Consider the following 12963-nt stretch of genomic DNA (forward strand, 5'->3'; position numbering starts at 1 on the left):
AACAGCCGTGGCTTTCTCTCTGAACACTTGATTTACACCTCATGTAAAGAGCTGTGAATGGAGAGGGGGAATGAAATGTGCCCTGAGAGGGCAGCTTGCGTCTTTCCTTTGAGACTCGCATGTCGTGGTGTCCATTGTGTGGGGAGATTTACAGGCCTCTCTGTTTTTGATAGCACCACAAAACCACCCAAAACACAATGAGCTCTGAGTCTCTGAAGATCAATGGCATGAACAACAGAAGCAGATCGACCAGCTGCTCAGAGGAGGTATCTGTAGAGATAGGCATTATCAGCAAGCTCACAATATTTGATGAATATTTGTGATGAAAATGACAAAACCTAGAACTAGAAAGACATCTCTAAAATGAACAGCAGGTTTTGTTATCTTCTTTTTAGCCTTATTGAAGCATAAAGAGGGGGCACACTTATTAGACCCCGTATTAATATGTTTTCCACAAGTTTCCTGAATTTTAAATAATTGTTTATACATTTGTCTGCATTGGTTTATTCCAGATTTGTATAGTACTCTTACCCTACATATAATTTCAAAGCAGCTTCACGGAAAAATGCTTGCTTAAAATGTTACAATAAAGAAGCCAGTGGTGACTTTGCCAATGAAAAAAAATAATAATGATGAGGTTTGAGAGGCAAAAAATCTCTGGCAAAATGTTTTTTTTTTATTATATGGCAATAATCTACAGCTTTAAGGTTATGAGTAAGTTACAAGTCATGGTTAGTTGAAACTTCATCATTTTGTCTATTTAACCAAATGCATGACTTTATGTAACAGTAGCATCTCTGGGCACCAAAATTGCATATATTATTGCATAGAGCAGAGACAAAGTGAGTTTTCTCTGATATGTGTCCTCACTGGCAAGTAGCATTTTGCTTTTTCATTGCAGATCTATTGAATTTATATTCATATATTATATTTATATATAATATTAAATCAACTAGATTTCTTTATATCATAGACACTGTTAACGTTGAAATATCAGCAGTTTGTTCTGCATAGTACAAAGTACAAAATTAAGAGTACGGGTAAACAGTGTCGGACCTGATGCAGTTCAGGCATTCCGAAGTATATAGGCCAACCAAGAGCAATGCAATCATAATCTCTGTTTGTATGATTGCATGTCCTGTGTGTGATTCATTTGTCTCCTTCGCTATCATCCAGGAACGGGCCCCATTGCATGTTGCATGCAGCTTTAAATACATCCATATTCATTTATCAGGCAGAAATGCCTTAGTTCATATCATGCTCAAAAGAAAGATGGACAGGGTGATGGAAAGAGATGAAAAAGCTAATAAGGCAAACGCATAAATAATGGTTTTGTGTTGTTAGGAGGATCCCTGCTAAGCTGTTTTTGATTACTCTGGCCTGGGAGGGATGCGTTATGAACCCCTTGCTACTCTGTTGTTTACCGCAGCAGAGCATGGAGACCGTAGCCCCAACACTGCACGTCAAATGGGACGAGAATTGTTTGTGTGCTTGTGTGTGACGGGGAAGTGACCGGGGCTGCTGGAGAACTGCAGTCTGCTTCTTATTAGCGTGAAGAGCTTTTGGGTTCTGGGCTAAAGTATCCCAATATCCTCTCCTATAATCCACTCTCTCCTGCCGAAGGGATCCAGCTGTGGGTCAGCGCTAGGGGAAGGATACTTGGAGACCTTCGAAATCAAAAGCTGCATTTATTGCAAGAAGCTATGATGGCAATTCAATGCATCATGAATAAGTCAATATGTTTTATATAAAATGTTACACATTAAGTATTTTACTAAGCAAAAACAAGTTATTTACTGAGTAATGGATGCACTTGATGGATAATTATTGATGTTTGCAAGCACCACAAAAAAAAAAAACCGAATAAAAAATCCATAACCATTTTCACATTCCAAGAACATGAATCATATCAACCTTTTAAGTGGTCAAATTACAGTTTTCGTCTGGCACATGATTAAAAAAAGGCTGGAAAAAAGCCCATAGACTTACATTGTTTGGGTTTGAGCAAAATCTAAGCAACCACCCATATATTTATATATTTATACATATACATACATAGTGGCGCACACGCACATGCCTGAGGAAGGACTATTGACTCAAACATTGCTAATTAAACACTTTTTGTGATGATGCAAGTTGTGTGCAGGATTTATATATTCTATATATCTAGATCTAAAAACATAAAAACTTCATAAAGACTGATGGATGGATGCATGTTATCCTGTCAATTTATCCAATAATCATTAATGTGATCCCCAGTTTGGAAGAGATGATCTAAATAAAGTATCACATCAATGACTCTGAAGCAGATATCGGCAGCTGAGGACGTTTACGAGTGGAAACATTCCAGTAAATCTGTCAAATACTCGCTCACTGCGATTTAGAAAAAGATATGAAAAAGATCCGTCCAATCACTCAACTCTTGCACACAAACACTTTTCATGCTCTCTCTCGCTCGCTCACTTACTCACAAACACAATTCCTCACTGCTTCCCAGGGGAAGAACTTAGATTTATGTATGTTTATTTACTTCAGCGCAGGCGGTCTCCTGTGGCCTTGTAGGGTTCAGCATTCCCAGAGGAAAACCAGGAATTTCTTTCACCACGAATTCAAACACCCGACCGCACAATTCCAAGCAGCTCTTTATTGCTTATTGTCATCAAAGAAAGTCTAGGTTATATCTTGGATCTTAATTTCACTACTTTGTTAAGAGATATGGGCTCTAGTTTCTCATGTATTCTAGTTTCATTCTGTCCTTTTCTCAGAAATGAAGCTCTAGCGTAAGTTCTGCCGGGAAGATTCAATTGTTACGTAACTTATTACCTTCTCAACTATCCAATCAAATCCTAATACTTTTGGTATTAAAGGTTGGTACTTACACACGTCTGAGTTCGCAGATGCTGTCGGTCCATTCACCTCCACCCTCCCCACCACCTCCAAGATGGGACCTTCCCTTCAACCTCCCCAACACCACCAAGACAGGTCCTTCCCTCCATCCTCCACATAACACCAAGATGACTTTCTCCTCCATCCACCCCACCACCAGATGGCCCCTTCCCTTACTTCGCAGGGGGTCGGCTGCGCCCCTGCCTTCATCTTCAGGCAGGATATGCAGAGTCCGAACCTTGCAAGCTATGGACCTACGGGGCCTACGCCAAAGAACTTGATTGCTTGCTGAGCTCTTAATAAATGTTAATTGTCACAGTATTTATTCTCCCGAGTCTTTCTGGTAGAACTGATTTTCGACGGGTTATTTTTATGTTTGCGTCCTCTTCTTAAAGAGAGAAATTGCTTAACTAGCATACTTTTGAAAAGAGTACTATTACTTGTACTGCCACTGTAAAAAAAATATTTTCATGATTTGTTATCACAACTTTTTATCTTTTGTCAAATCAACTTCGATAACAAATGTGTGAAGATAACATACTATTTTGAGTTTTTGTTTATTAAACCATTCTTCTTCATTGTATTAACTCAAATTTTTTATTACAACGAACTCAAAATTTTAAGGCAACAAGGTAACTTGCTTTTTTAAGTTAAACCAAATATTTTTTTACAGTGATATATTTCAACTTAGATTACTTGGATTATTACATTTAGACTATTTAAAAATATATGTTATAACTTTTAAGTAAGCAATAAGGTAACGAGAGGCTGCATCATGAATAAGTCACGGCTGTAGGGCGTTGTGGGAAAAACCAAAAATACTCCACAACGCAAATCGCAGTATTGAAACTCAAAGTTATAGGGCCGTGACATTTCTGAAACATGCTTGAAACTGCTTACCAATCACAGCACACTGGTCCAGCGACCAATCAGAGCACATTGAGTTTTTCAGAAGAAGGGGCTTTATAGAGACAGGAACTAAACAGTGTTACTGACAGACTGGGAAGATAGGTGATACAACAATGTCAAATATGTGAAACAAAGTGTGTGTGTTTTTTAACAAAAACTTTTTCAAACTTTGGAAAAAGGCCCCTTTATAATGATTTAAAATGTACTTTAAAATAAACATTCTAATTTAACATTATTATAAAGTGGTCAACAAGAAACAGTAATGGAAGTGAAATCTCTTTAAGTAAACTTAAGTGCCATTTTATTTAAATTATATTATATTATCTGCAAAAAAATATACTTTCAAGATTTGAAGCAATCTACAAGTATCCAATGCAATTAAGCGCTCCTTTCTCAAAAAGGAGTTTAAGGCCATGATTAAAGAACCGTCTGATGAAAGCATATTGATAGCATCACACATGTCCCAAATTAAACACAACTGTCGGATGGTGATTCATATGCCAGTACTGGGATTACCCACATTTGGTTCCCAGTGCTGGCATATGAATCACCATCCGATAGTTGTGTCTGAAAGACGTGTAAGTCCACAACCACCAAATCTTTTTGGTGCTTGTCTCAGGAAAGCAGAAACCATTGAGTGGTCAGGTTGTCTTTCACATAATAAACTTCCCCCATTTTGACTACTGCCATCAGTTTTTAGAACAAATATGAGGCAAAGGGCATTATTTGTACTTGAAGTTTATACTAAGAAAAGGTGGATAAATGAATAAAAAAAGCCTAATGTGAAGAACATGTTTACGCTTAATTTTTCGCCACATTTTCTCCAAGTGTCCCATAATAGGAATGATGATTCTGAATGATTCGTGAACACAGCACGACTTTACGAGCTCTGTGTTTGAGGCCATTGGTGAAAAATCTATTGAGGTTGAAGGAGTTCGTGCATGTCACATTTGTGGTGCACTAATGTGTTTTCTGTGGCGGAATCGGGCAATCAGCCATTTACAACACAGAGATCCTCTTCTCTTAGACATATCACCCTTTTCTTTCTTTGAAATACACTTTTAGACATCATTTCTGTTGGCCTCGGCACAGAAGGGTCCATGTTTTGAGTGAAATAATCTCTTTTTTCAGTGTTATGACATGTGAATGTGTCAGTATTAATGTACGTTTCATAGAGAGTACGTTAAGATTTGGCATTGAACTTTATTTATACAACCGTTAGTTCTGGTCCTTAATTGGTCGAATGGTGTTCCAAGAGTGCTGATATAACAGTCCAAAAGCACTGTTTGTATCCCTCTGCATGTCTGCTTGTTTCAGACAGATCAGCCTATGTGTAATTGTGATGGGTTTTATAAATTCAGCTTCATGACATGAAAATCAATTTTTCAAATGCATATTATTAATCTTACCAGAACGATTCATCCATGCATGTTTCATTTTGTAACAATTTATCTGACCTCATCATTTTTATAACTCGATCTTCTACTTTGTGGAGATGCGCCACCACTGTTGATTCTGCCTTGACATTTAAAACTATTTTGTTAGCGAAGCAATTGTTTCACTAAAAAGCATACTAAATATCAACTTCGTCAAACCAATATTATCACGCTAGTGGTCAGAAGTGCTTGTGTGATTTAAAAAAAAGTGCCCCAATTATACTTTTTTGGATATTACCTTTCACGCATGTGTTATATAGCTGTTTGTGATGTAAAAGGTCTGCAAAGTTTCAAAAATCAGTCCTGCTCAAGTCGTGCATACAATGGTGGTCGGGTTGATACTTCTTCCAATGTTTCATTATCAGACTCTGGCTCAAATTGATACAGTATAACTGACGCCATTGTTACTGTTCGTATCACTGCATACAAGTGCTGAGGAAGCTTCCGGAGCTAAAATTCAGATGGGCGTTTTGTTTCCAACACGTGCTATAAGCAGTCGACCAATCACAACACACCAGGCCGTCTGACCAATCAGAGCAGAATAGGCTCTCAGAAAGAAGAGGTTTAGAGAGACTGAATCCTTCATCAAACCGTTTCAGACACTGTGAGAAAAGACGTGATGCTGCAATGTATAACATGTTTTTTTTTACCTCGGATGCATGTAAACCTTGGAGACCTTCAAAACTAAATTAGAAGAGCATAATTAGACCACTTTAATGTATAAATGTGTAATTTTTTTGAGCTGCATCACAGGTCCCACCTGTCATAATGTGTTAACCCAAAACATACAGCTTTTTTAATGTATGTTAGTCTAGTGTGCCGGTCCTGAATAATGGCAGAAACCCAGTATTGGCAGTAATTGAAAGCGCGTAGTAAAGTGAAGCAGGTTAGCGGACTTAAAAGCCCCGGAGGCAACTAGAACATTAGCACCACTCAACACTAATTACCCATTCGAACAGGGGCTCATAATTAGCCTTGTCAAAAAATGTGATTAAGCACCATATCCACATGCATACAAATGGCTGTATCCATAACCTCTAATGCTCTGCCCGGGATTTGCCCCGCAATGTTAAAACTATTTAGTAGGGTGTAGCACCCAGTTCAGCCAGCAAACAGAAAAACTCATGATGAACTGTAATCATAGATATATGCCAGATGTTTGTGGAAAAACATACTCTGTATTTGAAGCTAAGCACAATGTTTTACATAAGCACTGGAAAAACAGAGACCTAGAGTTGGGGAACTAACCAATGAGGATCTCTCATCACTGAAGCCCATTAACTGCATACATCCTGCTGTACAAGCCTTGTAAGTGGACCGGAGGAAGTGTTGATTAATGAGTCATTTTGTTCAGTCACTTTCTCTTTGTTTTTAAGTGAATGCTAGAAGCAGCATTCTGGGATCTAATTACTGTAAACACAACATACGCACAACATAGCATTAGACATCTGTGTAAGTGTGGATTACACACAGGTATTTCAACAGATCCCTCTGCTACCCAGACATTTCCAGTAAATTGATCTCTGAGGACTAGATGAGTAACTTCAGACTGATGGAAAAACTGATCGTATTCGACAGAGTTGAACTCAAAGCTCAAAGCATATTGAATATGAATTCATGCCCTCATGTCTAATATATTCGAGTATTCTTATTAGCCATATTGTACTCGTTTTTACACACGTATTAAGATCAGGGATATATTTTAAATATATATATTCTCAAAGCTCACTAGAAGCTGAAAGTTTTGTTGTCACACAAAAAAAAATTGACAATGGGTCATTCAAAAACGACAAATCTCGTTATTAAAACATTATTTATTTGTCCTTCTGCTCTAGTAAGATGTCTCGAACCATATTTATGGTTCGAGACATTTGAGCATATTGAATATTCAAAGCATATTGAATATGAAACTAGTTTTCCAAGTTAGGCTATTAAATGAACGGAAATCAATAGGTCTACAGTAATGGTTATGGACTGTTAAACTGTCTATGAAGTGCATAAAATGGCTCCATTTACTGATTATTTTGGTATCTTGACATAAGAGCTTGAACATGTGTTACCGTCAAATTCAGGTTAAAGGTTGAGTGAGTCAGACTATGTGTGGGCTTAGTCTGCCCTCTGGTGGATGAGTAGAGATCGGTTTGAAATATTGCGTTTCATATATTTGGCAAAAATAAACATAATAAAGAAGAAGCCCCACAACATTTGCTCATTTGCATGAGCATACATAACATCCAACAGAAGCTGCCAATTATCATGACATTTCTCCAAACTCAGGTGATGAAGAGATGAAGGGAAAGGAGGAGGGAGTTTAAGAAAAGGAGAGAGGAATGTGGAAAGGGATAAGAGATGGGTTGAGTGGAGAGGGCATTGGTGTAGTGAAAATAATAAGAGAATTTGTAAGATGACATGAACAGAAGCATTTTCAGAATTGAGGTTCAAGAACACTGAGGTGGATGACCAAGTTTGTTTTCAATGAAATGTCATTGTTAAACATTACCTCCAACCACAATGGATGATACTTGTGGAGATGTTTAGGCAAGAATAACCATGGATTCAATATTTATAAGGATTTTCTTCATCTTATTTTTCTGCCTTAAAACTGCCTGGGCGTCAGAGACCATGAGAACCCAAACTTGGTGGGATGGTCAGAAATCCCACCCGCATCGACACACATCTGACGGACACTGTGCGGCTTTAACAGCCAATGAAATCTGATGGTGTGGCCCATCTCCACTAATTGGCGAATACTGAACGCAAAATCCAAAACTTAAGGAAATTTGGTACACATAGACAAGAGGGCATTCTGTGTACGCACATCAAAATATCCCATTGGGGGCGCTTAATAATCCTTAATCCCAAAATTGCATGGTTGATGAAGTTGAAAATTGGCAGGCCTATACACATCATCTTTGGTGGATGTCCTATATCCTCTAATATCATTATCCACTAATATCACTAGGATACACTGAAAAACATGGCCACCAGCAGCCAACCAAATTTCAGCAGGTAATAACAGGTCAAATTGACATACTGGTATTCAGGTGTTCCAAATTTTGTACAAATTGGCCATACAGTAGCACTATAACAAGCAATTTTATTTTTTTTGCTAATTTGTCAAGTTACCAGATATGATTAATTAAATGGCTGTCCATTTAAAATGAAGATTTATTTGTCTCTTTTTAAATATTTTACAGTATAACATTTCTAAAGGATTTTTCTAACATGATGTAGTTGGCTGAGTTAATTGTTTTGAGAAAAAAAAAACATGTGAAAATGTAACAACATTCACTTCGCATTTTTTTAAATTAACAGTTTAGTTAAGATTCTGAAAACAATTAGACAGTAATACACATTTTTATTTGCTTATCTAACTGCAAACATACAACAAAAAAGTCATTAAAACACTCTTTAACAGAAATAATGGTTCAATTGTTAACAACATATAACAAGCAATATTAAATACACTGTACAGGTTCATCTGCATTCATGCCTTTTGAAATCTTAAATATGTATTTTGAGATCCAGAGTCAGTATGAACGCATGTCAAACTTTATACCCCTGCCCTTCGCAGTCTTGCCTGGATTTTCCAAAAGCAAAGCATAGCTTTTGATCAATAAACGAGCGTTCAATATGGCAATTCATGTTATTTGCTGCACAGTCCACAACCTAGAGACTACACCATAGTGTGTATCATACATTTGGGTGGGGGGGGGGGGGGGGGGGGGTGTCTGTGTGATATGATTAGTGCATAAAACAAACAATCTCTGAGAAATATTTCGAGGATGACTACACTGAAGAGAGTCTGGCCATTTTCACCGCTTCTCCAGTTTCTTAAACTTGGCCTCTGTGAATAAACACACAAACATAAGTTATTACACATCTGCACATCTGAGTGTTATTTATCTCACACAATGCGCTTGGTACTATAAAATAAGAGGAGCATGAACATCTAGCTTGGTCTAATAGCGCCATCTAATGTCCATTTAATCAGTTAACCATCAACTGTTCAGCAATTAATTCAGTGGCATATCATTTAATAAGTCTAATCTCTACATCTTACACATAATGAGTATTGCTTTAACGGTCTATACATCAACATGTAGAAAGAAACTAATTATTTCATAAAATTAGCAGACTAAAAACGATGAACATCATAAGCTGGAACAAGTAGTTGTTGAATAAAGTATCATAAATGACTGACGTGCCTTTCACTCTTCTAACTAACTCAATCCTTCAGGGAAAATCTTTTTAAACAAATCCTGGAAGAGTTGATGCCTAGGGATGGTTACATTTTCATTCATTTATAGCATTTAAGCTAAATACATTTCTTGTATTTAAGCTTCCAAATTCATAAAGGTTGTGTTCATTTGTGAAGATTATTATCACGATAAACAAAATGTTTAAGAATCATAAACTTTTGTTGGCCACAGAACTTATTTTCTGCAAAAGCCAATGGGATAACTTATTGTTTTTTTAAATCAGGGGAACCAGGGTGATGCTAAATATGTCATCACTGCAGCGCTCTATATCTTCATGAAAACCATTTATACTAAATAAGTCACAGGCCAGACGAGACTAATAGTGTCCTTCATAATAAAAAATAAAAAAAATGAAACGCGTCTATATAAAATCAAATAATAAACATAACACAGTGTTTTCCTCAGAGTTCTTGATGTTTGTACTCACCCAGTTTCTTTGAATACGTGTCTAGTTTATATGCAGCCTGCTCCAGAGCCGTAACCTGCTCCTCGATCTGGTTAATCTGATCCAGATAAGACTGCAAACCACCATCTAAAGCCAAAAATTACAACATACTTTAAGATGTGATATATATAGCTTGCATATTTTCTGTCAGCAAATCACAAAATAAACACTTGCATTGTGACAATGATGTTAATGAACCACTCTGTGTACTTTACCTCTAAAGAACATTGTGATAGGACAATGTTGCAAAACACATTAACATGAATAAACACATATGTTGGTTGATTTTATACACTGGAGCCACATTTCTTACACTTCTGATTGAGATCTTGCAGATTGCGGCTGATGTTGATGGATATGTCCTTCATCTCCATGTACTTCAGGCTGGTGAGTTTGTTCATGTTCTCGAGGAGTTTGTAGTCCTCACAGGTAGCTGAGTAAACAGAAAAAATGTAAATAAAATGTACACACACAGATCTACAATCTATTCTATTATTATTCTATTCCCATTACCAGTGAGCTCTCCCTGTAGGAAAACTGCCATTTTGTCAAACATGTCTCTGCAGAGCTCATTGATATCCGGCTCGGCGGGTTCAGTGGCCTCCTCTGCTGTCTCCACACCTCCCTCATCTGCGAAAGACAGCAAACTCTTTCAGTGTCCCAAAACATAGAGAGCTGCCTACCCGGGCACAACTTCTGGGCATTAAATGCAGATTCTAAGTGCCTATGATGGCTCATATTGCAGTCTGGGTAGGCAACTTAGTAGATTTAGAGACAAGGATACGGTTTAGTTGGTTACTGTATGTATACAAAACAAATTATTCTCAATGGGAAGATAAGTAGTCAAATATCCAAAAACAGGTTGCATTAGCTTAAAAATAAGTGTCACGAGCACAACATGATCAATAGCAGCACTGGAAAGCTATCTCTATATGTAAACTTGCAGTATACAGTACACAATGCTTGATTTATTTACAAAAGCAGCTCACTGTTATTACTGGGTCTTTTGACTTTTGGGGTGTCTGTCGCGTCGCTTGTGGCCACATCTCTCCTGGGCTCGGACTCAGGTTTAGGTTCGGGTTCAGGAGCGGGTTCGGCTGAGAGGTTGAGGTCGGTCGGGGGAGCTGGTGCTTTACAGATGCTGTCCATCGCTGCGGCCTCCTCCCCCGTAGCTGCCATTTTCACATTATCACATGACCAAAACCAGTTTCACGTGACTTCTCGTTTCCGTCTTTTTTTTATGCAGTGTAATTAAACTAATACTAAAAAAGAAAAGAAAAGCAAATCTGGCAAAACGAAACGGACAGAAGCCGATGTATGTATGAAGTGTGACGAGGATTTGTGATCCTTTTTTTTTTTTTTGTGCTCATAAGTTGCTCATATTTCTCTTGTATTTAATATTCGTTTTGGCGTGCATGTCAGATACAATTTCTAAATTCGAATGTGAAATCTAAATGTAGGTTACTAAGGTTATAATTAATAAAGAATAGGACATAAAACACATGTTTTATATACAGATATGGGTGGGGCTGCTTGACAACGCTGCCAATTTAAAAAGAGTGAAGCAGAAAACAATGAGCTGCTACTAGATGTATTTCCGGTCGTATACATTTCAAAATAATAATTAATTCAAGATTTGAACTCGGAATTCATACCCTCATGTCTAATATATTCGAGTATTCATATAGCCATATTGTACTCGTTTTTACACACGTATTAGGATCAGGGATATATTTTATTTTATTTCAATTAATTTAATTTCGTTTTAATTTATTTGTATTTATATTATTCTGTGTTACTTGCTTAAGTTCCTACTTATTTTTTTTTTATATAGCATTACATTTGTAGGTCAATGACGTGACGTTATTTCCTTTTAAAATAATTTGATAAATTCAAGACATTACATTTATACATTACATTATTTACATTTAAATAATACATATTATTTTATGTTTTGTTATCTTAAACCCCAAAAATCTCAGGTGGTGCATCTGTCCGGACAAATTAACAGACTAATAAAGTATTAAAATGTTTGGTACACTGTCAGATGGCACAACTAACGTTACAGTATACCGGTATTGTATAGATTGTAGACAACTTGTACTGCCTGACATAAAAACAGTACAAAACATTTTTTTAAAACACTTTTTGAAATGTTATTTAACAACTGAAACTTGTTTTAAAGACGATGTTCATGACTCAAACATTTTACATCAGGTTTGAAAATATTTGTAAAAACATATTTTTGTATGCATTTTTCTTTTTCAGTGTTATTTACAAGCACTTATTATAATTATTCTGAATGCGTGTTTCTATAAGACCTTTATTTTGAAAAGTGTCCCAGCCTACACCCGCCCAGCTAGTCGCTGGAGTCTCCAGCTTCACAGGCCTGGCTTCGGCCCGCTCTCAGCCCCGCTGCCCTCTGCCTGTGACGGGAATCCATCGTGACAGGATACCAGCAGCACCAGCGACTGTAAACATGGCGGCGTGCACAGCCGGATGCCTGTGCTATGCGAAGCCCCCTTACTGAAGCCCCGAACATCGACACACTTCCATGATGGAGACAGAGGAGGAGCAGCATATGACCACGCTGTTATGCATGGGTTTTCCAGACCCGGTAGCCATCCGGAAAGCCCTGCGCCTGGCCAAAAACGACATCAACGAGGCTGTCGCGCTGCTCACCAACGAAAGCCCGGGACTCGGATACGGCTACGAGCCGATGGAGAGCGGCACTTCCCCGGGCTCCGGCCTCAGCGGAGACGGCGAGAACAGCGGGCGCACGGGCACCGGAGGGTTTGATCCTCCGCCGGCGTATCACGATGTAGTCGAAAGTGAGGTATGATTATGCAACGCATGCATATGTGATAATTTGCACGGCTGCTTGAGGCGGAACCACCGGGGCTGTCAAAAACCGGAGGGAAAGGCGCACGCACGCCTTTAACGCCCCTGTGTATGCATTACCTGTTGTGCTTATGCATGCAACACCTGACGAGGATGTCGAGATATTGTCTCTTAACCTTAGGAT

General features: G+C 38.0%; 2 protein-coding genes across 5 annotated transcripts in view; one reads left to right on the forward strand and one right to left on the reverse strand.

Moving 5' to 3' along the window:
• Positions 1 to 7382: 7382 nt before the first annotated feature.
• bloc1s2 (biogenesis of lysosomal organelles complex-1, subunit 2) lies at positions 7383 to 12397 on the reverse strand. Its single transcript, XM_079639837.1, has 6 exons — positions 12260 to 12397; positions 10928 to 11200; positions 10452 to 10568; positions 10252 to 10371; positions 9921 to 10025; positions 7383 to 9078 (listed from the first exon to the last, which is right to left on the reverse strand). The coding sequence occupies exons 2-6, from the start codon at positions 11115 to 11117 to the stop codon at positions 9047 to 9049; spliced, it is 564 nt and encodes a 187-aa protein (XP_079495963.1). The 5' UTR covers positions 11118 to 11200; positions 12260 to 12397; the 3' UTR covers positions 7383 to 9046.
• Positions 12345 to 12963, forward strand: part of usp24 (ubiquitin specific peptidase 24) — a gene marked incomplete at its 5' end in the record, with an annotated part of 64553 nt that continues 63934 nt past the window's right edge. For 3 of the 4 annotated variants that reach the window (XM_079639831.1, XM_079639832.1, XM_079639834.1), the window contains one exon: positions 12493 to 12774. In XM_079639831.1, coding sequence (XP_079495957.1) covers positions 12493 to 12774 — 282 coding nt within the window. Of the gene's footprint in view, positions 12775 to 12963 lie in introns of all 4 variants that reach the window. The other variant, XM_079639833.1, reaches the window with a different exon arrangement.

The sequence above is a fragment of the Phoxinus phoxinus genome (genome assembly GCF_949152265.1).
Source record: "Phoxinus phoxinus genome assembly, chromosome: 16".
NCBI classification, from domain to species: Eukaryota; Metazoa; Chordata; class Actinopteri; order Cypriniformes; family Leuciscidae; genus Phoxinus; species Phoxinus phoxinus.

Excerpts from the sequence above, each read along its gene's own strand:
- bloc1s2 (XM_079639837.1), bottom strand. The coding sequence starts at position 11,117 with ATGGCAGCTACGGGGGAGGAGGCCGCAGCGATGGACAGCATCTGTAAA. Across the intron at positions 10,569-10,927 it reads CAAAAGACCCAGTAATAACA|ATGAGGGAGGTGTGGAGACA; the intron begins GTGAGCTGCTTT and ends TGTCTTTCGCAG. Across the intron at positions 10,026-10,251 it reads GCAAGATCTCAATCAGAAGT|ATGGTGGTTTGCAGTCTTAT; the intron begins GTAAGAAATGTG and ends TTTTGGCTTTAG.